The 26,319-nt window shown below is 40.8% G+C and overlaps 1 protein-coding gene across 2 annotated transcripts; it reads left to right on the forward strand.

Annotated features, from left to right (window-relative positions):
• Positions 1–793: 793 nt before the first annotated feature.
• On the forward strand, positions 794–25,442 carry LOC104608168 (Yippee family putative zinc-binding protein). 2 transcript variants are annotated; one of them, XM_010274063.3, is made up of 6 exons: positions 794–1,037; positions 1,184–1,287; positions 6,674–6,717; positions 24,652–24,760; positions 24,934–25,037; positions 25,146–25,442. In XM_010274063.3, the coding sequence occupies exons 2-6, from the start codon at positions 1,192–1,194 to the stop codon at positions 25,222–25,224; spliced, it is 432 nt and encodes a 143-aa protein (XP_010272365.1). In that variant the 5' UTR covers positions 794–1,037; positions 1,184–1,191; the 3' UTR covers positions 25,225–25,442. The 2 variants fall into 2 exon arrangements, with proteins under 2 accessions (XP_010272365.1, XP_010272366.1); XM_010274064.3 differs by having other exon boundaries at positions 858–1,037; positions 24,982–25,037.
• The last annotated feature ends 877 nt before the right edge of the window (positions 25,443–26,319 follow it).

The raw sequence follows: 26,319 nt of genomic DNA on the forward strand, positions 1-26,319 counted from the left end.
CTCATAATAAGCTTTACGTACTACGGGCTCAATTACAATGCTGCTTCCTATTGATGCTGCACTTAACTTTGATAAAAACAGAACAGTTTAAAGCAATGTGGTTTAACGTCGTCGCTGTCCATTGACCTTAGAACTTTGATTACAATGCTGCTTCCTATTTTGCCATATAGATCCAATACCCATATAATCTTTTAAAACATGTAATTTGGTTTTGTAGATTGTAAGAATTTGATAAAAGAGAATTTAACAAGTAGGTAGATTTCATCGGCTTTAATTACTGGCAATATAATTCTCAGTCTATACAAACAATTACATAAATTATTGTAGTTTAATATTTAGAAACAAAAATTATTACAATTAACTTAATAAAAGTTTTGGGAGTTTTGGAAAATTATTAATTTAATATAAATTAATAATTCTCAAAATTTATCAAAACCAACTTTGAAATAGTGGAAAGTTGTTAATTCAGCAGAAATTATAATTTAATTTTGTTGGGGGAAAATCTCTAAATACCCAATTCATCCCCACTCTGGAAGTCCATAGCCGAGTTCACATCTCCTCCCCACAACGCCGTACAATACATCTTCATCGTGTATTGGAAACATTTCATCGGTTCTGGTATATCATCGGAAGATGTTCTCAATAAACGGCGGGGATGTGCTGTGGGGCGTTGTGGGGCGGCACCATGTGGGGATTAGATGTGATCTCTCAATAGCCCCCCCCGCTCATTTTATCCTACGACTTAGTCCAACACTGAGTCAGTTGAAACCTTGTTAACCCGTTGCTGAGTCAATACAACCTCGTTTCCACAGTCCTGACCATTTAGACATCTTGCGCAATCCAACGGCTTGATACTACATCATCATCATCATCATCGTCCCAGTCCCAGATGAAAGCCATATAAGCGGTGACACCAGGAACCAAGCGTGCTAGCCAGCCGCGTCCAACGTCCAACATCACCCAACCAAGCTGATTCTCTCCCTTTTCCTTCTCTTCTTCAAATCTTCATCCAGTTCTGACCACTGAATCGTCCGCAGGTTAGTTTCTTTTCTTTCCTCTCGAAACGGCTCGTCTGATTTGATTGGTTTCTACTTATCCTTCTTACTCAGCGGTGGGTTCTGTTTATTATTGTCTTTGTTTTTCCCAATTACATGACTGGGTTTTGTTTGTTATTCGGTGGCAGTAGGGGAGATGGGAAGAATATTTCTAGTGGAGCTGGATGGTAGGGTTTATAAATGCAAATTCTGCGGAAGTCACTTGGCTCTCGCCGATGATCTCGTCTCCAAGGTATTTTCTTCCTCTTCTTTCCTATTTTCACCCTTTTCAATCTCACCTGGTTCTTTTTCTTTTAACAATCTATGTTTCCAAGTAATGAATTGACTACCAAATTATGAAAATAAAAATAAATAATATCGAGTTGACTAGGAGAATGCCCACATAGCTCGAATAGATTCTGGAAGTCTGTTAGATGAATAACTTGGAACGAAATGCAGTGCCGAGGCTTTAAGGTCAACATAACTAGGAATAGGCTAAAAAATGGACAACGGATGAGATTGAAAGAGCTCGGTTTTCTCACTTTTCATGTTTACTTTATCTATCAAACGAGGGACTCTAGGATGGTGACATTAATGAATTTCATTCTCGCTAAGTGAGAAATTTTCAATTTTGTGCTTGATATGTGGATGTTTTCGCTAAGTTTCTTTCCGGCATTTCTTTTCTGTAAAATGGTATTCGATGATCAAGAAGACAAGAATGAATTCATTGATCAATTACAGATATATATATAGATTCAATACACGTGGAATGAAGTCTTGTAACTAACTCCAGCTGGCAAGAAACTCTCTCGAATGTTCACGAATCCTCTAGCCCCCCCCCCCCCTCAAGTTGGGGCATCCGACATCTCGGATGCCCAACTTCAGTAAATGGTATAGAAAGCGATTTGTGGAGACAACCTTAGTGAAGAGGTCTGCTGGTTGAGAGGCACTGGAGATATGAGTAGTCATGAGATCACCGCATTGTATGTAGTCACGAACAAAGTGACAATCAATTTCAATGTGTTTTGTTCGCTCGTGGAACATAGGGTTGGCTGCTATGTGCAAGGTGGCCTTGCTATCACAGTGGAGTGTTTGGGCTTCAGACAAAGTAATTGTCATTTCAGCAAGGAGACATTTTAGCCAGATGAGTTCAGCTGTTGTGATGGGCATGGCTCGATATTCAGCTTCAGTAGATCTGCAGATGAACGGGAGATTGTATGTTGCTTCTTGGTTTTCCAAGTGATGGGGGAGTCTCCTAGTAAAGTTAAGTAACCCGTGGTGGAGCGGCGAGTGAGGGGGCAGCTCGCCCAATCAGAGTCGCAGAAACCATGAAGCTGTGGTGAACTAGAAGCTGAGAAGAAGATGCCATGAGATATTGTGCCTTTGATGTAACGCACCACTTGAAGGGCAGCATTGTAATGTTCTTGCTTGGGAGCATGCATAAATTGACTCAAGCAATTAACAACAAAGCTAAGGTCTGGACGAGTGGCTATTAAGTACACAAGCCGTCCAACAAGTCTTCTATACTGGAGCTGGATCGAAGTATGGGGCACTGGAACTATCAACAAAATGATTTTGTTGCTCCATGGGTGTGGAGCAAGGTTTGCATTCAGTCATACCGGTGTCTCGAAGAATGTCAAGCGCTTACTTGTGTTGATTGAGGAAAATTCCAGAAGTTGATTGAGATACCTCTAATCCAAGAAAAAATTTGAGTGAACCCAAGTCTTTTATGCCAAAATGATCATCAAGGTGTTTCTTGAGAGAGAGAATGCACATATTGTCATTTCCTGTGAGAATGACATCATTGACATATACAAGAACAGCAACAAAAGAATTCCTAGAACTGTATGTGAATAGAGAATAATCCAAAGAAGATTGACAGTACCCCAAAGAAAGAAGTGTTTGAGTAAATTTCTCGAACCACATGCGAGAGGCCTGTTTGAGGCCATAGAGTGACTTCTGTAGTTTGCAAACATGAGTGGGATTTGTTGAGTCAAAACCTTGGGGAATACTCATGTATACTTCTTCATGGAGATCACCATGAAGAAAGGCATTATTCATGTCCAATTGATGGAGATCCCAGCCCTTAATGGCAACTATAGCCAGTAAGCAACGAACAGTGGAAAGTTTGGCCACAGGGGCGAAAGTATCATGGTAATTGAGGCCTTCAACCTAGGTGTAGCCTTTCGCAACAAGTCGCGCTTTAAAGCGCTCTATGGTTCCATCAACCTTATATTTGATGCAATAAACCCATTTAGCTCCTGTGGGTCATTTGCCAGGAGGTAGAGGGGTGATGATCCAAGTATTATTGTGTTCAAGTGCTGCGATTTCATCCACCATAGCTTGACGCCAACATGGGTCCCGGGCAGCTTGAGAATAGGATTTGGGCTCAACTTCAATGGAGGCTTAGTTTGATTGGGAGATGGAAGGGGGAAGTTGGCAAATGTAGTCTTGAAGATGTGCGGGAATAGTGGTGTGTCGTTTTGGCCGAGAGCTAGTGGGAAGCAAAGTGTTGGGCTGATTAATGGGTTCAGATGTGTCAACAATAGGGGTGAGCTGACATGTGGTGTTAGGATTGGTGTTTATGAGCGCACCAGTGCTAGTTAGTGGATTATTGTGCTGAGTGGGTGGTTGGGGTGGGCTAGGATAGTCACAATCATCAAAGGTAGATAAAGGAAGAATAGATTGGTGATGTGGGAAGATGGTTGAGAGGCCATGCTGGAAGGGGAAGCGGTCCTCATAGAATATGATGTCATGACTAGTAAATATTTTGTGTGTCAAGAGAGTAAACCCGGTACCCCTTTTGGCCGTGTGGATAACCCACAAAAATGCAAGGGGTAGCCCGATGTGCAAATTTTTCATGAGGCCGAGGACGAATTTGAGCATAACATAGGCATCCAAAGGCTCTTATGTGATGATAGGAGGGTGGTTGGTGGAAAAGGGCTTCATAAGGGAGTGGGTAGTAAGTTTATTATATATGTGGCTGTAAGTATGCATTCCCCCCAAAAGTGAAGAGGGAGGGAAGCTTGAAATCTCAAGGCCTGGGCCACTTTTAGTAAATGGCGTTGTTTTCGTTCTGTCACTCCATTTTGTTGGGGTGTATCTACACATGAGGTCTGATGTAAAATACCTTGTTGTGAAAAATATTGTTGAACAGGCCCTGAGAGAAACTCCAAACCATTATTAGAGCGTATTTGCTTTACATTAGTATTGAATTGTCTCTTCACCATAGCACAGAAAGATACAAGAAAATGACCAGCCTCAGATTTATTTCTTAGGAGGTAGACCCACGTACATCTCGTGTGGTCATCTACTCTAGGAATGAGAGCAAGCTGGCCTTGTGAGGCGTGGCCTAAGCGTATATGCCAAAGTGTGGAACTGATGGCAGACGTGGAATGAGCAGTTTGTGAGTGGTTGGCGCTGGAATGGAAAGTGAAGTAATACAGTCCATTTTGGAGCTCACCCAATCACGGTCTTGGAGTGTGGGTCTTGGAGAATACAGAAGGATGGAAAAAAATTGCCACACAGTTCAGCTGTTGTGTGATTTTGCTGACTGATAAAAGATTGCAGTTAAAGGAAGGAACATGTAGAACATTATCAAGAATGTGGGATCCAACGGTGACAGTGCCTCTATGATTGGTGCAGGTAAGGGATCCATTTGGGAGCCGAATGGATGTAGCTGTAACAGTGCGCTTAACAGAGAACCATTTGACACCATATGGTTTGAAGCACCACTGTTGATGATCCACTCTACGAGATTAGAGGAAGGAGGCTTACCAGCCGAGACGGTGGCTGCAAATTCAGATGGTTCACGGCTTAGAAGAGAGATCAACTGCGTATACTGATACATGGTGAGGCCTACCACTGGAGAACTGTGATTAGTGACAGGTACAGATTCCTTGGTGTCTTTGGAAACACAAGAAGCTGCTCCTGTATTCTTTGAAGAGTCACCAATAGAGGATGAAGCTTTGTTATTTGGACGATGATTCCAATTAGGTGGATAACCTACAAGGGCATAGCACCTATCCTTCGTATGGCCGGTGCGCTTGCAATGATCGCATCAAAGCTTGGATCGAGGAGCTCCCATGCTTTTGTCCTTAGATGCATCTGTTGCTAACGTTGCCACTTCAGGTTGCAAAGATCGAACAGTTGAGAGTTGTTGGTGACGTTCTTCTTGTATGATGAGAGCGTACACTTTGTTCAAGGACAGAAGGGGCTCCGATTCGAGGATGCTTGAACGAATTATGTTAAAAGATTCGTTCAAGCCCATTAGAAACTAGTGAAGCTTTTCTCTGTCTCGTTCTGCCAAGAAAACCTTGGCCTCTCCACAGGTGCATTTAGGACATACTGTAATAGTGCTGAGTTCGTCCCATAATGTCTTTAGTCTTGTAAAGCAGCTGCTCACAGAAAGATCACCTTGCTGCAACAAGGCTAAATCTCGCTTTAGTTGATATATTCGGGGGATGTTTCCCTGCGAAAATCTTTCTTAAAGCTCTCTCCAAATTTCTGCGGTTGATTTGATGAAGGCTACACTATCATAAATCTCTCTCGTCAGTGAGTTGAAGATCCATGCAACCACCATCGAGTTGCATTTGATCCATGAATTCAGATCTGGAGAACTAGTTACTGGTTTGGGCAGCAAACCATCGACGAAAGAGAATTTGTTCTTTGCCCGCAGTGCGTTGGTCATAGCTCGTTGCCACATTGGAAAGTTGTCACCATTGAGGAGGCAAGAAACAAGAACCGCTCTTGGAGTATCAGGCGCAGGTAAGTAGTAAGGAGAATTCTCTCTGGTTTCCATAGTGGTAGATGACTGAATCTCCAGTGAAAGTGTCGACGATCAGGAAGAAACAGAGGAGGCAAAAAAGAAAAGAAAAAAAAACAAGGGAAGCGACGGTTGGGGATCACCGTGCTCTGATACCATGTAAAATGGTATTCAATGATCAAGAAGACAAGAATGAATTCATTGATTAATTACAGATATATATACAGATTCAATACACATGGAATGAAGTCTTGTAACTAACTCCAGCTGGCAAGGAACTCTCTCGAATGTTCATGAATCCTCTAACATTTTCCTTATGCCATTAGTAGTATTCAAGGTGGATCCTTTCAGTGAGAAAAATACCTTATTTAGCCTCATAATTTGAAGTCAACTTATTGGCAAGTATTTCATAGTCATCTTTTTGTCCTTGTTCAACAATTTAGTGTGGGCTATATAAATTCTATTCCTCTATTGTATTCTTTTGTAAGTCTCTAGCTTGACCTGGAAATTAGGGTCGTTTAAGAGAATTTGGAATACATAGAAAAAAGGAAAGAAAGAAAATTGTGCTAGCTTTTGATCTGACACAGATATTTAGCTAGACTAGCTCAGGTACATTAGGAATTGTATATGTATGCAATGGACTATGGCTAGTTAAGTCAAAGAATTGGTGGACAAAGGCTTGACTATTAGAAAGCTTGCAACATGGAACATTTCTAAAGATTTGCGTAAGTTGCATTCCTTCTTCTTGCATTGAAACTTCTCGTTTAATTTCATGCAGGCAGTGTTCTGTCTAGGTTGTTTTGGTGAAATTATTACTTATTAGTGATCTATTTATAGTTTGTGACTCTAATTTGCATATTTATTCTTTGGCCAGTCTTTCCATTGCCGTCGAGGGAAAGCATACCTTTTCAATATTGTGTGAGTTCTCTATGATTTTCTTATGTTCATGTTCTTGATTGCTGTGTGCTCTTTTCATAGAGTTGAACTCCCACCTATTTATTTCTTTATTTAAGTTCTGATTTTATTTTTATGCAACTTAACATAATTAATGTGTAGCTCTAGATATACACCTTACTATTTGAATTCCAGTGTGCCTTACTATTTAAGTTTCAAATGTTATTAACTAATTATACTGAAAATTTGCCCTTCATGATTTATTTTTTGAAACAATTGATTCTGTAGCTATTGGAAGTGTATCCAAATGAGTTTAGATTTCAAATCCTTTCTCAGGTCTTAGGTTTTAGTCCAATGTTCTGAGAGATAATAGAGATTAATTGATATGCATGGGGAACATTGAAGCATGGGAAACTATATCTCAAGCCACAAGTTAGAAAATTGATGATCATAATTTCAAGTTTATTATATCAATTTGTTGCCATCTCTTAAATTTATTTCATAGAATATGAAAACTAGTTTTCATTTAGATTGCAACTAGGAAAAACACTCATGAAATATGTGGTTATTATTATTTTTATCTTTCTTTCCTTTTTTTTTGTTTGATCTGTAGCATTATATTTCACTAATAGACCAAAAAGTTCTACAGTATGTGCAAAAATAGGGGTTAAGAAAGAACAGGGAACATTGTAATGGCATGGCACTGCCACTATACAATTCCTCTCTCCCCACCCAAATGTGACGACAATCATCATTATGTTATTTTGGGTTTAACTGACTACTGGATTAGAGCCCCCTCTTTTTCTCTCTAAATCACTACTGACAGAATAGGTGGGTGATTGGGAGAGGGGGTGCTGCCCCTGGATTCATTCTTTCAAAGAATCTGTGATCCATTCTTCCTTCTTCTGCAATCAATTCCTTGATCTTCTTCTCCTAATTCTTCTCCAACTTTAAAGGCCTATGCCTCAGTTCAAATTTATCTCAAGTTGTAAAACCATGAAACAAAAGTGAACAATAATCTAATATTCAGTCTAAATAATATTAACCAAGAGTGATGCCATGAATTTAGTTTGATGCTTATCTATAGTATTTCCTACACCCAAAACAATAGCTAAATTATATTAATCAAGAAGAATTAAGGGAATTGCTAAAAAAGATGAAATTTAAATGTAAAACTTAAATACAAGTCAACAAGTGTAATTCATTCCAAATAAATGGATTGTATCTTCTTTTTTCTTTGATCAGTAGATTGAATCTTATCTTCCATTGATTCAAGTATTCAACTGGATCTCAGTGTTACTGTTGTGTTGAAGCGATGACTAGTTGTTTTGGCCCATCTAGTTGATGTGATGGCTAGTTGGTGCCTAGGTCCTGATTAATTGATAGAAAGATATGCTCAAATGCGAGATATTGATATAGTCTCCTAGATAAGTTAATATAGACTACAATTATGGAAGAAAAGAATGATATGAACATTTAGTATACAGTCCTTGTTTTGTAAACAAAGAAAAAGTTAGATTGGATAGGCTAAGACAGGGAGTCATAGCCTTTTTTTCAAAGAAAGAGTGCAATCTTGACTATTTGATGTGCCATTTGTTTGTGGAAATTCCGTACCAACACACCACTGCTTGGAAGAAAATTTAAAATAATTCTATATTATTTCAATTAATTAGAGATGTAAAAATAAATAAATAGATAAAACATTAAAATGATTTTTGTGATTGACTAGGTTGACTAGTCATTAATCAATTATTAGTCTACCTAGTTGATCCTTAGTTGTCCGAGGTGACCGTATCACGAGGATTGACCGACTAGTCAGTCAGGGATGCCGTTGATCAGACCCTCAATTGACTAGCCTGTCACATTGACACTTTGTTGACACTTAATAACACTGCCGGATCTTTCAATGACACAAGTTCTCCAACCAGCCGCTAGGGAAGGAAAACCTCATCCCATTCCTTTCTTTTCTATTTGTTACAATTTTGTCATTTATTTTGGAGGCACTAATTATGGTTTATTATGCTGTTATGGGAGACATATGTGTAGGAATCCACTATTAACTGAGATAATGGTTCAAAGTAACAATACTCTTGATATACAAATTTTGTTAATCGGGAGTTTCAGCTCACCAAAATACTATTATTATTATTTTAATTTTTGGTCTGACGATTTGACAGGAAACCTGTCACATCACATATTAGAGTTTTAAAAAGTTGGAACTCTTGTAAATCTTTGTATTATGTGTATTGGTGGTCCTAAAAGCTGATACAATACGCACCTAATCAGATGTATGATATTGATACTTTGAACCTTGACTGAGAGGAGAGATGTGATTGTGGATATTTTGGAAAGGGAAGGCTTTGGCCACATCAAGAAAGTAGTAAGAGAAAAAAAATTAATTAATATTTTAAAATGTTGCCTTCTTTACCTTTCTTGTCATCTCTGAGGGCATTTAATGGAAAAAATAGAGAAATGTTTATTGAACCTCATTAGAAATGTAGGAAGGTAGCTTCACTTAATGTATGAGTATTCATACACATAATTGTATCTTTATTTGAGTCTGTGATATATGCTTTTCTAATCAATTACAAGATCAAATCAACTCGACAACAATTCATTTATAATAATAGAAACACAGAAAAGACAGCCTCTTCATCCATCATACGTGGAAAATGAAATAGCCCAAAGGACTCGTGACTCAAAACCCAAACCATCAACTCAGCTCTGAGAGGTGCCTTTGATTGCCAGGAGGATGCCATTGGAACCGAATTGGGGCATGTATTAAATCCCAAGACTCAATGGCAAAAGAGCAAGTCTGCTGATGGATAAATTCATGATTCTTCTTACTAAGGATGCAGACATGTGGAGAACTGGAGATATATACCATTTCTTTCTTCTAAGTTGGTGAATCTCACAAGTGTTAATGAACTCAAGAGTCACTTCTGAATATGAAGCTCTTACTTTTGGTGGAATATGCTCTAACCTACAACATTTAACGAAGCCTCAAGTAAGAGAGGGTTCGGAAGCAAACCTTGAAAAAAGGAAAATCAACAATAAGGCACCATTGCTATCTGAAATTATCATGCTGTTATCCTCATTGGTTCAAGATAAATCTCCCTTAAACAAATCAATGAGGTAAAAGCCAACCAAAAATTGAAAAGAAAAAATAAAAATCAATGAGGTAAACCACATCCTTATTCTGATGTTATCTAATATCTCTTTTGAAACCCAAATCCCAAGATAACCCAGAAGAGGAACAAGACATATGGAAAAAATGTAGACATGCATAGGAAAAAGAAAGGGTGAAGTCGGTAATTTCTGACTTCTCATCAGAGATCCTCCAATAACTTTACCTTATGACCAGACACTGGATCATATTTTATCAATCTGAAGAAGGTTTCTAGAATTCCAGCAATGGGTTTCCAAGGGTTCACTAAAAGTAACAATGTTAGATGGAAATGAGTTCCATGCATCAAACCATTTTCTTTTGATGATTGAATATCAGACTTTTGTAAGGAATTTCCACAACCATTTCCCTAAGAGAGTGGCATTCCTCTTTTTCATTTGCTTAAATCCCAACTGAGCATCATCCTTTCTTTTTTATCTTCAACTTCACCAAATGATACTTTCTTTGGTACTCTCTGTACCCATAAAAAAGGTCTGTAATTATCAATTACTTGAATTTACTATATATGCTATATACAATTTAAGTTGTTGGACAATTGCCTAGGTGCCCCAAATTTCTATAAGTAGCCTCTTCTATGACTTTTGACAATGTTGGATCTAGGTGCCACACCATTTGAAAGCCAAGATGCTTCCAGTAGAATTAAAGAATGTTTCCAGCTAATCTCTCTTGGGTTTATAACTTGCACTTCATTCTGAGGGACTGATTCCATTACTCATCTTATGGAATTGCTTTGACTGGTGTTAAGACACAAATAAGGGGAATAGAGGGACAAGTGTACAAGAAGAGGCCACATCAACCTTTACGTAATGTAACTGACAGCCAACCACTCGAACAAACTAAATAACAAACTGGACAAGTGGAGAGGATGATATAACAGAATTGTAACGGAAGTGTTATAAATAAGGAAAGGAAGCCAGAAGAGGAGGTATTGATTTTGGGAATTCAGTCTCTCTCTCTCTCTCTCTCTCTCTCTCGTTTTAGGAGGCAGGCTTCCTCGAAAAGCCCTGAGTTAGGCAGTTACCTAACAAGTTGGTATCAGAGCAAGTACACTACTTGGGGCACGTAGTCGAAAACGGCACTGTAGCGGCAGACCCGGAAAAGATCTCAAGCATGATAAATTGGCCCAAACCTAACAGGGTACTACCGGCGATTCATCAGAGGGTATGGACTGATTGCTGCCCCCTTGACAAGTTTACTTAAGAAGAATGGGTTCTGCTGGACTAGGGAGGCCCAACAGGCCTTCGAGACGCTCAAAACAACTGTTTTGTCCCCACCGACGCTCGCACTTCCAGATTTCTCAAAGGACTTCATCATTGAATGTGATGCGTCAAGCCAAGGAGCGGGTGCGGTTCTCATGCAAGAAGGAAGGCCACTAGCGTTTTTCAGCAAAGCATTGACAACACAAAAATGGGCCAAGTCAGTATACGAACGAGAACTGATAGCAATTGTTTTCGCAGTTCAGCGGTGGTGACCCTACCTCCCCTACCTTCTAGGGAGGAGGTTCATCATACGAACTGACCACCATAGCTTGAAATTTCTGTTGGAGCAGCCACTATTATCCCCAGAACAGCAGCGATGGATAGCCAAATTACTCGGCTACGATTATGTCATTGAATACAAGGTAGGGCACACTAACAAGGTGGCAGATGCACTGTCACGCCAACCACAACTATTTCCATTACTTCTCACGGGCCCAACGTGTTCCTTCATGAGTCAGTTAAGGGAAGAAGCTGAAAGACACCCATAACTGAGCAAGTTGTGTTCACAGGTCCAAGAGGACCCTACCAGCCACCCAGGGTACACAGTGGAGAATAACTTGCTGTTGTATAAACGTCAAATGGTGATACCACAGGATTCAACCCATTCAGAAACTTCTTGAATTGTTCCACTCATCACCAGCAGGAGGACACTCAGGGATTTTGCGCACTTACAAGAGACTAGCCACTCAATTCCATTGGAAAGGCATGCGGAATTCGGTCCAAAAATTCATAGCCGAATGTGTTATTTGCCAAAAAAATAAGGCTGATACCCAGTGTCCAGCAGGTCTGCTACAACCACTCCTAATTCCTACACAAGTGTGAAGCGGATATATCCATGGACTTCATAACGGGGCTTCCCCTTTCCGATGGCAAGCCCGTCATTCTCGTAGTTGACAGATTCACCAAATACTGCCATTTTCTCCCTCTTTCCCACCCCTTTACAGCTTCAATGGTGGCTGAGATTTTTACTAAGGACGTGGCACGACTGCATGTCTCAAACCGCGACCCAATTTTTATGAGTTGTTTCTGGGCAGAACTTTTTCGATTACAGGGAGTGACTCTTCAAATCTACCAGCTACCATCCTCAAACAGATGGGCAAACTGAGGTGGTCGATCGGAGTTTGGAAACCTATCTAAGGTGCTATGCAGGGGATAGGCCATGTCAGTGGCTCAAGTGGCTCCATTGGGCGGAATGGTGGTACAATACCACGTATCACAGTGCAACAGGAATGACTCCCTTCCGGGCTCTATATGGACGGAACCCACCTCCCCTACTCCCATATGAGAAAGGGTCTACAGCAGTAGCAACAGTGGAAGACCAACTCCTCCAGCGGGATAAGGTGTTACAAGAGCTCAAATTCCACCTCCGTCGAGCCCAACAATGGATGGCAGACTCTTACAACAGAAAGCATAGGCCCGTCCAGCACCAGGTTGGGGAGCAAGTCTTCCTTAAACTACAACCATACAAGCAAGTTTCAGTAGCAGGCCACAGGTGGAACAAACCGAGTCCAAGGTACTTCGGCCCATTTCGGATTGTGGAATGCATTGGGTTTGTGGCATACAGGCTTGACCTTCCAGCAACATCAAAATTGCACCCTGTATTTCATGTATCTCTATTAAAGAAATGGCCAAAAACAGGAGCAATAACAACAATCACCCTCCCATCATTCTCGGAAGATAGCCAAGTTCAAACTGAGCCCACCCAGATAACAGATTTCAGGTGGATACGCAAAGGGAATCACATCGAACCAGAGGCATTGGTGGTATGGTCAGGTCTTCCACTTGAAGATGCAACTTGGGAACCTTACTTGGACTTACATAATAGATTTCCACATCTTGACCTTGAGGGCAATGTCGCTTTCAAGGGAGGGACTGTTAAGACACAAATAAGGGGAATAGAGGGACAAGTGTACAAGAAAAGGTCATGTCAGCCTTTAAGTAATGTAACTGATAGCCAACCACTCGAACAAACTAAATAACAAACTGGACAAGTGGAGAGGCTGATATAACAGAATTGTAACGGAAGTGTTATAAATAAGGAAAGGAAGCCAGAAGAGGAGGTATTGATTTTGGGAGTTCAGTCTCTCTCTCTCTCTCTCTCTCTCTCGTTTCAGGAGGCAGGCTTCCTTGAAAAGCCCTGAGTTAGGTAGTTACCTAACAACTGGGGCTAAATATGCTATGGCAAGTGAAGGTTGTAATATTTAACTGAAATGCTTCTATCTAATTTTGCATCTAAAACTACAAGTTGAAAGAAAGTTTACAAAAGAGGAAGATGCAGATCATAACTAAGAAGAGGAGGTTGAGTGAAGTAGAGAGATTAAAGAGAGATGTAGAAGGAGACAAGAAGCTCGAGGTAAAAGGAGATAGAAGGAAAGGGGGAAAGTAGTGGGTAGGTGGCAAGGGGTTTTTAAAAAAAGAAGCGGAATGAAGATTCTTAGTTGGAATGTGAGGGGAATTGGGAGTGCGAAGAAGAGAGCAACAATAAAAGAGGTAATAAGACGGTATGACCCAGACATTGTGCCGTTGCAAGAGTCTAAGAGAATGGAGTTTAATGACAAGTGGGCAAGGAGTGTATGGAAAGCCAGGTGGATTAGCTGGGTGGTGGCTCCATCGTGGGGTGCTTCTGGGGGGATTGTAACAATGTGGAAGAGGGATGTGGTTGAAGGTCTGGAGGAGTTGATCGGAAAGTACTCGGTTTCCATGAAGTTTAAGCAGCAAGAGGATAATTATATGTGGGTGCTCACAAATGTTTACAGACCGAATGACTACAGAGAGAGAAAGGAGCTGTGGGAGGAACTGGCTGATGTTAGAGGGTTGTGGGATGAGCCTTGGTGCATGGGCGGAGATTTCAATGTGATTAGATTCTCGGAGGAGTCCAATACGGTTAACCAAAGGGTGACAAAAAGCATGAGGAAGTTTAATAGTTTTGTGGATGCCTTTGAGCTCAAAGAGATTCCCCTAGCACATAAGGCATTTACATGGTCAAATCTCCAATCTAGACCCATTTGCTCTAAGTTGGATAGATTCCGATTCTCTTTGGATTGGGAAGAACATTGGGGAACCTTGGCTTCTAGAGCTCTCCCAAGGGTGACCTCGGATCACTGGCCCATAGTGTTATGTAAGGAGGAAAGAAGGTGTGGAGGTCCTACCCCCTTTAGATTTGAAAATATGTGGTTACTTCATCCAGGGTTTCCTAACAAAGTGAGGGAGTGGTGGCATGAGTGTAACCCGCTAGTGGAGTGGGAGGGGATGAGATTCCATAAGAAACTACAATTCTTGAAAGCAAGAATCAAGGAGTGGAATTTGATGGAGTTCGGGAGGATAGAAGAAAGAAAGGGAGACTTGATGAAGAAGATTGAAAGTCTTGACTTTAAAGAGGAAAGGGGAGAATTTGGAGAGGAAGACAATGACCTCAGGAGAGAATTGAGAAGACAGTTAGAGGATTGGCTGCAAAAGGTGGAAATTAGCTGGAGGCAAAAATCTCGGTGTAAATGGTTGCAAGAGGGAGATAGAAACACTAGATATTTCCACTCTCTAGCAGATGACAGGAGAAGGAAGAACTTTATCTCCAAATTGGAAGTAGATGGAGTTGAGTTAGTACAGCAAGAGGAGATTGCCAGGGCCTGTGTGGAGCACTTCAAATCTATTCTAAGAAGGCCTGTGAGTAGAAGGGTGTGGGTAGAAGGTTTGGATTGGCCAGATGTAGGGGTGGAGAACAGGAGAATGATGGAAAGAAGCTTTAATCTAGAAGAGATCAAGGAGGCTGTGTTTTCTATGGATAGAACAAAAGCTCTAGGGCCGGATGGGTTCACAATGGCTTTTTATCAGGATTGTTGGGATATCTTGAAAGATGATCTCTTGCGGGTGTTTGAGGAGTTTTTCAGGAGAGGAATTGTCAATTCGGGTGTGAACTCTACATTTATAGCCTTAATTCCAAAAAAGAAAGATGCATCCCATCCGAAGGATTTTAGGCCAATAAGCTTGGTTAATAGCTTGTATAAGATCATTGCAAAAGTGTTGTCTTTGAGGCTGAAGAAGGTACTGCCAGATATCATTGCACACTATCAAGGAGCTTTTGTGAGTGGAAGACAAATTATAGGTCAGATTTTAATTGCTAATGAGAGTGTGGAGAACTTTAAGAGGGATAAGAAGAAGGGAGTGGTTTGTAAGCTGGACTTGGAAAAGGCTTATGACTTGGTGGACTGGGAGTTCTTGGGGAAAGTCTTAACTAAATTCGGGTTTGGGGCTAGATGGTGTAAGTGGATCATGGGCTGTGTCCGGAATTGTCATTATTCGGTGCTAGTGAATGGGACAGTGGTAGATTTCTTTCCAGCCAGTAGGGGTATAAGACAAGGAGACCCCCTTTCTCCTTTCTTGTTCATTTTAATTGCGGAGGTTTTGGGGAAACTGATTCACAGAGCAGATTCTAGGGGGCTCATTAGAGACTGGAGGGTTGGGAGGGTGGAAACCCCCCTCACTCACTTACAGTTTGCTGATGACACGATTCTGTTTTGTGAAGGCGGTGATGTGAGGTTTATCAGGAACTTAAAGTCGGTGATACAACTGTTTGAGCAAATGTCCAATTTGAAGGTTAACCTTGGGAAAAGCTGTGTAGTGGGGGTGAATTTGGAGGAGGGAGAGATCAGGGAGAGTGCTGAAGTGCTGGGGTGTGAAGTTTCGGGGTGGCCTTTGAATTACTTAGGATTACCATTAGGTGATAATCCCAAGAGAGAGATGAAGAAAACTGAAGAGAGGAGAGCTTGAGAGTTCAGCAATGAGGGTCTGAGAATGAGAGTTTCGAACCTACCTCTCTCTCAGCACCCTAACATTCTTTTATTAAGATATATTTGAATAATTACAAGGAGGCCCTTAGGTGGGCAAGAATTTACAAAGAACTTAATATAGACAGGATGGGCCCAGAATAAGGCCCATTACAGAAAAGAAACATAAATAACAAGAAAGAATAAACAACCTATGGGCCATTTGGCCCATCTTCTCTACACTCCCCCTCAAGCTGAGCATAGATGTCAATCATGCCAAGCTTGCTGGTATCATGCTAAAGTTTTGCCTTGGGAATGCCTTTGGTGAGAAAATCTGCCAACTGTCCTTCAGATGTGATGAAAGGAAGACACACTTCACCCGAAGAGATCCTTTCCCTAATAAAGTGTCGATCAACTTCAATATGCTTGGTTCTATCATGTTGCATTGGGTTGTGAGCAATGTTGATGACAGCTTGATTATCACAGTACAACATCATTGGCTTGTCATATTCAACTCCAAGTTCTTCCATCAATGATTTTAGCCATAATAATTCAGAAACTCCATGTGCAATGGCCCTGTATTCTGCTTCAGCAGAGGACCGAGCAACAACCGATTGTTTCTTGCTTCTCCAAGAAACAACATTACCAGCCACCAAGCTGCAATACCCAGAAGTAGATCTTCTGTCATCAATGTTTCCGGCCCAGTCAGCATCGGTGTAGGCTTCAAGTTTCATATGACCATGCTTGGAAAACAGAATACCTTTTCCTGGGGAGCCCTTCAAATAACATAGGATTCTCTCTACTGCTGCCATAGAGCGTCTCGGGGAGCATGCATGAATTGGCTAATGCAACTGACTGCATATGCAATATCTGGTCGAGTCATGCATAGATACAAAAGTTTCCCAAGAAGTCTCTGAAAGATTCCTTTGTCTTCTAACAATGTCCCTTCTGAGGCTGAGAGTTTATGACTCATATCAATAGGAGTAGCAACTGGTCTAGCACCCATCTTTCCAGTCTCGGAGAGCAAGTCAAGAACATACTTCCTTTGGGAGATAAGAATCCCATCCTTGGATCGAGCCACTTCTATACCAAGAAAGTATCTCAAGTCCCCCAAATCTTTAATCTCAAACTCTGTATGGAGAAAAGATTTTAGATCATGAATTCCTGAAACATCATTACCAGTCACTATAATATCATCTACATACACAATGAGGTATACTGCCAGAGGTCCACTCCTCTTCACAAAAAGAGTATGATCGGACTGTGTTTGCACATAACCAAAGTTAACAAGTGCTGTTCTAAATCTCTCAAACCATGCTCTAGGGGACTGTTTTAGTCCATAAAGAGATTTCTTCAGTCTGCATACATTCCCTTTCATATCAGTTCCATACATCTCTGGAGGAAGAGACATATAAACCTCCTCATGTAATTCACCATTCAGAAATGCATTCTTCACATCCAATTGATAAAGGGGCCAGTCAAAGTGAGCAACTAAAGATAGAAGAACCCTCACAGATGTCATCTTGGCAACAGGTGCAAAGGTCTCTAAATAATCAATCCCATATGCCTGTGTATAGCCTTTTGCAACCAGCCTGGCCTTGTACCTTTCAATAGTGCCATCAGCTTGGTATTTGATAGTAAAGACCCACATGCAACCGACTGGATCCTTCCCTTCAGGCAAATCCACCACTTCCCATGTGTCATTCTTGTATAGGGCATCGATTTCAGATCTCATAGCATCCCTTCACTCTGGAATCTTAAGAGCTTCTGACACAGACCTGGGAATAGGATGAGAAGCAACAGAAGAGAGATAGGCAAAGTATGGAGGTGAAAGCAAACTATAAGAAAGGTGCTTGGAAATGCAGTGTGCAGTGCACTTCCGTTTTCCTTTCCTAACAGCAATGGGAATATCAAGGTCAGGGAAGGATGAATCCAAAGATGCTGAAACAGTACCTGTTGTCTCTTCTGTGACTGGAAGTGTATGAGGCCCATGTGTTGTAGGAGAAACAACCTGCACATTTCTGGATCTTTGCCTTTGATACACCTTGGGATTGAGGATAGGACGAGGAGGTAGAGTACTGGGACAAAGAGAAAGGAACGATTGATCCACCCTTGATGCATTTGAAGGAGAAGCAGACACATCAAGAGACTCAACAGGAACAGGAAGAGGAAGAGCAAACACCTGTGACAAATCCTCCCCCTGTGGACAATGCCCTTCTGGAGAGGAACCATAAAAGGGGGAAAGCTCATCAAATGTGACATCCATTGAGACATACCGATTGCCAGACTTTGGATCAAAACAACAATAACCCTTCTGTGTGGGGGAATAACCAAGGAAGATACACTTTTGAGCTTTGGGTTCAAATTTATGCCTTTGGACACTTGGAACATGTACATAACAGGTGCAGCCAAAGACACGAATAGGAACAGGAAAAAGGTCATTGTCTGGATGAAGAAGATTGAAGGGAGACTTAAACCCCAAAACCCTGGATGGCATACGGTTTATAAGATAGGTAGCAGTAAGAACAGCATCACCCCAAAACCTGGTAGGAACATGTGAGGCAAATAAGATACTTCTTGCAACTTCAATAATATGCCTATTTTTTTCTCTTAGCAACCCCATTCTGTTCTGGGGTCCTAGCACATGAGCTTTGATGAATAACCCCCATGTCAGAGAGATAGCAGGATAGGTTTTTCTCAAAGTATTCTTTTGCATTGTCAAATCTGAAGATTTTAATCTTGGTATCAAATTGGGTTAAAACAAATTCATGGAATTGTCTTACAAGTCTTGGAATTTCATCACGGGATTTCATCAGGAATATCCAAGTGAACCGAGAAAAATCATCAATAAACAGGATAAAATATTTATAGCCACCCATGGAAGGTAAGTGGTAAGGCCCCCACACATCAGAGTGCACAATATTAAAAGGAAAAGAAGATCTTTTATTACTCAAAGGATAATTGTTTCTACAATGCTTTGACAATTCACAAGACTCACAATGAAGACTAGACAAACTAATTCCCTTAAACAGTTCAGGGAAAAGATGACTCAAGGCAAAAAAAGACAGATGACCAAAATGACGATGACACAACATAATCCGACTAACAGACTCTGAAGAAACAGATCCAAGAGCAGCATTCCCAAGATGATCAGTGCATTGCTTCGGGGTATCAAGCAGGTATATTCCGTTCGCCTCATGGCCACTCCCAATCACCTTTTGAGACTCCAGATCCTGAAAAACACAGTAGGAAGGAAAGAAGGTTACACAACAGTTTAGTGACTTGGTTAAACTGCTTACAGACAACAAATTTGTATTTAGTTTAGGTACATGAAGGGCAGAAGGTAGGAACAAGGAATCCGTAGCCTTGATGGTTCCCTTACCAGAGATAGGGGCAAGTGAACCATCAGCTAAAGTGATTTTATCACGTCCAGGGAGCAAGTTATATGAAACAAATAGGGTAGAAAGATTGGTCATATGGTCAGAAGCACTTGAGTCAATAATCCAAGGGATCTTGAGATTACCTGAAGTGGTAGCATGATTGGCAGAAGCCCTTATACCTGAATGAGCAAATGCTGAAGCAATAGAAGAATACTGACTGATCATCTTCCCAAACTTTTCATATTCTGCTCTCATGGCTGCCAACTGTGCAGAAGCAGACATTTCTTCACTATCTAGCCCGACAGCTACATTTGCACTTCTTGATCTTTTACTATCATACTTTTTCTGAAACCGACTGGGAACAAGATTAGGATGTAGTTTCCAGCACTTATCTTTGGTGTGCTTTGACTTCTTGCAGTACTCGCATATAACTTCTTTCTTTCCTATGCCACCAGAAGTTCCAGCATTCCCTTTGGGTTTAATCCCCATATTGGCAAAGTGATCATTCATATCAGCCCCTTGAACCTGAACAGCCATTCTGCTCTCACTACTCTCCAATGCATAAGCTTGTGACAAAGAGACACACTCCTTGGAAAGAATATTCTGGGTTTAGTCCAGTTAAGAACTCAAATACCCTGTTCCTTTCAACCAATTTTCTGTAGGTCTTTGCATCATTGGTGGTGTCCCAAGGTAAAACTTCTATTAGGTCAATCTCTTGCCATAAGGACTTTAGGGTTGAGAAATATACAACAAGAGGTTTCTCCCCTTGTCTTAAATTCTTTACCTTCTCAATTTATATGCCCGGGCCACATTGAGTTTTTGTGAATAGGTTTCCGCAACACTGTCCCAAATTTCTTTTGCTGAATTCATCCATAGGTAGTGTTGGCTGATTTGCGGCTGCATTGAGTTCACAAGCCACCCAATGACTGTGTAATTTTCTTGCATCCACTTCTCGTAGGATGGATCATCTTCTGGGGGAGCCTTCTTACTTCCGGAAATGAATCCCCACTTTCCTCTACTACAAACATGAATCTTTACTGATTGTGACCATGCCAGATAATTAGTTCCATCTAGTTTAACTGTGGTCACAGTCAATAAGGAATCATTTGGAGTTCCCTGAACCAGTCCATATTCAGCACCATTTTTGTTTTCAAACTCTGAGGAGTACATCATGTAAACACTCTAAACAGAGTTCAGCCGACCACAAGAAGACAATATACTGAGTTCAGCCTTCAAGAAGTAATCAGAAACTCCTAGGCACTGTGCACTCAGCCGAAGTACCTTTTCAAGGCTGTGCACTCAGCCAAGAAGAGTAAATACCAATCGATATTGCTGAGCATGCCTTTTCACAAACACAGTGTGGGCAATAGAGACAGCCCCACTGTCAAGGAAGAGAAAAGACCCCAAAAACAGTTCGTACAACCCCTTAAAACAGCAAAAATATGAGTAACAATACACAACCTTGTTACAAGGATGTTTCGGCAGGTTTTAACAGTCCAAGAAGAAGAGAAAAACAGCCCAGAAATTTCTGGGTTAAACCAGATTTAATGCAGTCGAAGGTAGTACAGAACAGCTAGGGTTTTCGGACACTTCAACAGTCCAAACACAGTCGAAGATAATACAGAACAACCAGAAACTGAGCACAACTTACAGTTCGAGCTTCAACAGTCCAAACACAGTCGAGCTTCAAAAACAGAACAACCAGTCCAAACACAGTCGAGCTTCAATAGTCCAAACACAGTCGAACTTCAGAGCAGAAAACTGAGCACAACTTACAGTTCGAGCTTCAACAGTCCAAACACAGTTGAGATTCTAGTCTTGGGCTCATCCACTGACCTCCAAGAATCAGGCAGTATGTGACTAAGCTTCCAGCCCTATGATATTCAGGTTCAGATATGCTCTGATACCATGAAGAAAACTGAAGAGAGGAGAGCTTGAGAGTTCAGCAATGAGGGTCTGAGAATGAGAGTTTCGAACCTACCTCTCTCTCAGCACCCTAACATTCTTTTATTAAGATATATTTGAATAATTACAAGGAGGCCCCTAGGTGGGCAAGAATTTACAAAGAACTTAATATAGACAGGATGGGCCCAGAATAAGGCCCATTACAGAAAAGAAACATAAATAACAAGAAAGAATAAACAACCTATGGGCCATTCGGCCCATCTTCTCTACAAGAGAGTTTCTAGAACCCAGTGATGGAAAGGTTTGAAAAAAGATTGGTATCCTGGAAAAAGAACTATCTCTCTCTTGGTGAGAGAATTACACTAATTAAGGCCACGCTTGCAAACTTACCCATCTTTTTCATGTCGGTGTTTAAAATCCCAGTGAAGATTGCTAACAGATTAGAGAAGATAATGAGAGATTTCCTGTGGGAGCCGGGAGAGGAGAAGAGGGATCATAGAGTTAGCTGGGAAATAGTGTGTAGGAGTAAGTCGTGTGGTGGTTTGGGGCTTGGGAGTATTAGGAGAAGGAATATGACTCTGTTGGGGAAGTGGTTGTGGAGGTTTCCTATGGAGAAGGAGAAGCTATGGGCTAGAATAGTGGCAAGTATACATGGGCTGGAGCACAATGGATGGGACGCTGGAATCAGAGCTAGGATCACAAGCAATTCTCCTTGGAAAGCCATTCATGACCTGCTACCAGTTTTCTTCCATAATATCAGGTATGACTTGAATTCCGGTAACTCCATAAAATTTTGGGAACAAACCTGGTTGGGGAGCGCCCCTCTAAAGGATCAGTTTCCGTCTTTGTATGCTCTTTCTGATTTGAAAAATGAGCCGATCTCGTCTTTCACCACCCCGCCCTCTTCCACTTTTGGGATTGGGTGGAACTTGGGTCTAAGAAGGGATTTGAGGGACTCAGACTTCTACTGTATTTCGAGCCTTCTTGCACTTCTTGATAACGTTGTCTTAGACCCCACTAGGGTGGATTCTAGAATTTGGACACCTACCCCCAATGGCATTTTCTCTTGTGCTTCGTTCTTCAAAGTCTTAAGTCAGTCCACCAGTCCTACCTTGTCCCCTTTCCCTGTTGGTGAGGTTTGGTGCAGAGCTATACCTCCTAGGGTTGGTAGTTTTTGTTGGGAAGCCTATCTGGAAAGAATCAACACTGGTGATTTACTCCAAAAGAAGAGACCCAATACTTGCTTGTCACCTCAATGGTGTGTTCTGTATAAAGCAGATGGGGAGACTGGTTTTCACCTAATGGTGTCTTGCCACTTCGCGAGGTCATTGTGGGATTGAGCTTTCTCCTTATTTGGATGCATTTGGAATCCCCCATCAGACATGCAGGGCCTTTTCTCCCCTTCCTTTTTCAGGTGGTAGTTAAAAAGGGGAAGGACAATGTGGAGAGGACTAAGGGCTGCAGTATGTTGGACACTGTGGGAAGAAAGAAACTCCAGGATATTCTCAGAAACTCAGAGAGGAATAGCAGATCTGAGGGCTATCATACATTTTAGGGCGGTATAGTGACTGAAATCTTTGGAAATATTCACAGATTACACTGTGGATGACATGTTGAGGAAGTGGGGTGAAATTGCAAATTGCACGCAGACCAAGTCAGTAATGAGTGTGGCTTGGACCCCCCCACCTAGTGGATTCTTGAAATTAAACTTTGATGGATGTAGTAGGGGAAACCCGGGACAATCGGGGATCGGGGGTGTTTTTAGGGATGAAAATAGGGTAATCTCTGCTATGTTCTTAGGCCCAATTGGAGTGGGTGACTCTCTTAGAGCTGAAATCTGTGCAGTTATGGAAGGAGTCCGGAAAGCTAAGGAATTGAACATCAAGAAACTTATAATTGAAGGGGATTCAGAGGTGGTGATAGGGTGGCTGACTAAAGATAAAAATGATTTATGGAAGTATAATAATGAGAAGAGGAAATTCAAGTGGCTGGTGCGGGAGATGGAAGTTAAGACATGTTGGATTAAAAGATCTGCTAATTCCCTAGCTGACGGTTTAGCTAAACAAGGGGCAGAAAGGGATTCATTGTTTTGGGCTAAGCTGTAATGTTAGTGTCTTTGTATTTTCTTTTTTCCTTTCTTGAAGCTCTTTGTGACTCTTGGAAGATAAGTGTGTTTGTCTTCCACTTGTAAATTTTCTACTGGTGAATTAATGAAAGTGTTATTGATAAAAAAAAAAATTTTGCATCTAAAACTTTAGCGCTGGGATTAAATGATTTAGTAGATTATGATAGCCCAATAGGGTGCTTTTTAACCTTGTTATCTGTGGTCATTTCCCAACTTATGCTATGTTGAAGTTGTTGATATGATAAGGAAGCATGTAAAATCTTTCTCCCCCTACCCCACTTCTGTTGGGGTCCTGCAGCCATGAATATCCCCCCCCCCCCAAAAAAAAAAAAAAACACACGAACACATACAAACTCGTCTTGAAGCGCTTTTCACTAATTTTGTAAGGAAACCTTGGTGGAATAAGTAATATTGATTAAAGGTCTCGGTTGTGGAGGAAAGAGGTAGAAGATTGAGTATAAATTCCAGATGGATATGGACGCCAAGTTGCTCATACTTGTAAACTTTCTAAACAAAACTCAGTATAAGATCAGGAAGAGAATCAGGTGGTTAACTAGAGAGTAGAGACATGGGAGTAAGTCTAGGGCCCAAGCGGAGTGCTAATTCTGTAGTGGATGAGCCAAGCAGGGGTGTGGGGAGAGATTCTTTGTTTTGAGCACAATTGTAAGGGAGATGGGGCATTTTGGGGAGAGATAAGAGGTTTTATCTCTCACAGTCTTTGTTCTGTACTTTTATGCTTTGTACTTGCTAATATTTGCTCTTATTAATAAATTTTGAGGTTATTGATGAAAAAACAACTCACTATAATATCGTTAATAAGAAAACAATAGTCTGTAAGTTACAATAACGATGCCCTAACTGCTTCTTAGCTTTATCATATAATTCCAACAAATGTCAACACCTTAATCACTTGTCACTCTCCCCCAAATCCCATGGCCTCCCTTATTTGACTTGGAAAAATATTAATCTAGGGAATGAGATTTCTCTTGTAATTAATTAAATGGCTTCTTCACAGGTGGTCTTGTGGTTGTGTTTTCTGTGCACTGTGCTACAAGATAAACTCACCAAATTGCATGTATGTAGTAATGATCATAATAATTTTTTGCACTAATTTCCTTGGTATTTTGTGACAACCACTGCATTGAGTTTTGCGTCTGTTTTCTCAAGTGAGAATTGGAATTTAATGCCTCCCCAACCAAAACAAAGTTATAAAATAAAATAAAACTGAGTTTTCATTTCCAATACCAAAACTCTTGCATGCATCTACATTGAGCTATGAATAGAGCTTTGAAAGAGTAGATTTATCTGCTTCATACTTAATTTTATGTTTGAAATGCTTCAGGGTCAATATCATAGTGGGGGCCCAAGAAGAAAGAATGATGCTCTCTGGAATGCATACTGTAGCAGATATATTTTGTTGCTGTTGTGGACAAATAGTTGGCTGGAAATATGTGAGTTCTCTTAATAGTTTGTGTTTTTACTAAATTATCTATTTAAGTTAAGAGAGATACACAAAAACCATGTGGCTAAAGCAGAAAAAAGTGGTTTGGTTATGTGCCATAGCCATAGGCGTTATATCTTCTCTTAAACGAGTAAATGATGTTAATGTATTGGAGACCTCTAGCTTTTTATCATGGTTCCTGGTCCCTACTTGTTCCATTATCACATCCAGGAGGCAGCACACGACAAAAGCCAAAAGTACAAAGAAGGGAAGTTTGTTCTGGAAAGGTGAGGTTGCTCATTGATTTGGTTTAAAATTGTTTCTCCTTCATTTCTAGATCTTCACACACCAAATAATTTGTTTTCTGTTGTATTTTTGTCTGTTAACCAAAACAGGGGGAGGATCGTTGATGGAGCTGAGTCAGAATTTTACCTTGATACCCGCCCTAGTATGAGTGATAATGAAGATGCTTAGCGGCTCAAAAATATTTGTACAGTATGCCTATTAATAGTAAATCTTTACCGAAGACGAAATGTACTCTGTTTCTATCCATTGACAATCACTGTTTAGTAACTGTAAATTTCATGTTTTTTGCCTTTGTGGTGGTGCTATCTTTCACTCGAAGTTGCCTTTGTAGCGGATGGTGATTGTTGTCATTGTAATAGGTTAGTAATAAAATATATCTTTTTCCATTTCCTTGCTTATCTTAGTTGTTTTTATTTTGTTTGGAAAGCTGTGGGCTTTAAGTATAAACTCCACCAACCGACTGCAGTTTGATTTTATTAGTAAAATTGGGGTGAGGGTGGTGTATTACTGGCGACCAAGTCATTGGGCTTGGAGGGAATTTCGAAATGTGTGGACAGAGAGAGGGGAGGACCCTAGAAAGAGGATAACATACTACCAGTCCAAAAGTAGGACACCATCAATAAGTCTCACAGATTAGCTTTATTTACTTTACAAAAACATACTTTCCTCTTAGATTTCTTAGAGCTTCTTTGGAGATTCTTTTTAAAGCATTGGCTAATAAGGGATTTGGTTATTATTGACAGTCAGAGATAGGTAGGTTTTCACCAGTTTTCTGCTTTCGAAAGGGATTTGCTTTACAAGGGGAGACCTAGAAGGATGGTCGGTTCCTGAATTTGTAATGATAGAAGCATTCCTTCACATTCACAGTAAACAAGAATACAAGATGGGGGGGGCTATCTCAGGCTGCCCTTCATCAAGGTAGTTCTGGGGCCAAAGACTAAAATTGGTGGAGGGCCAATTAGATCACTCAGAGAGAGGCCAAGAAACCAGAGCTTAATGATGTTGTTAGTGCCTAGTGCCCAAGCTTTTGTCCCACGTGTTACTTTCTATCCAGTTAGGTGCTGTTCATGAAAGCTAACAGCGTGAGTTGTAACGTTGACCAACCCTATTATTACTATAACAAAGTGACCACAAAAAAAATTGCCTTTTCTTTTTCTTTTTATTTTCTGCCAACGAAGAACATTGGTTCTGGGTGTCTTCAATCACATCACAGCTAAGAGACAAGGGTTACTTGAGATGGGAAGTTCTGATAGAATCGTCTAA

This window comes from Nelumbo nucifera, chromosome 1 (genome assembly GCF_055504915.1).
Source record: "Nelumbo nucifera cultivar China Antique chromosome 1, China Antique-T2T, whole genome shotgun sequence".
Lineage (NCBI taxonomy): Eukaryota > Viridiplantae > Streptophyta > Magnoliopsida > Proteales > Nelumbonaceae > Nelumbo > Nelumbo nucifera.

Bases quoted from the DNA above. Each gene is read 5' to 3' on its own strand.
- LOC104608168 (XM_010274063.3), top strand. From the start codon at position 1,192: ATGGGAAGAATATTTCTAGTGGAGCTGGATGGTAGGGTTTATAAATGC. The intron at 1,288-6,673 runs GTATTTTCTTCC...TTCTTTGGCCAG, and splicing joins CCGATGATCTCGTCTCCAAG to TCTTTCCATTGCCGTCGAGG. The intron at 6,718-24,651 runs GTGAGTTCTCTA...GAAATGCTTCAG, and splicing joins GCATACCTTTTCAATATTGT to GGTCAATATCATAGTGGGGG.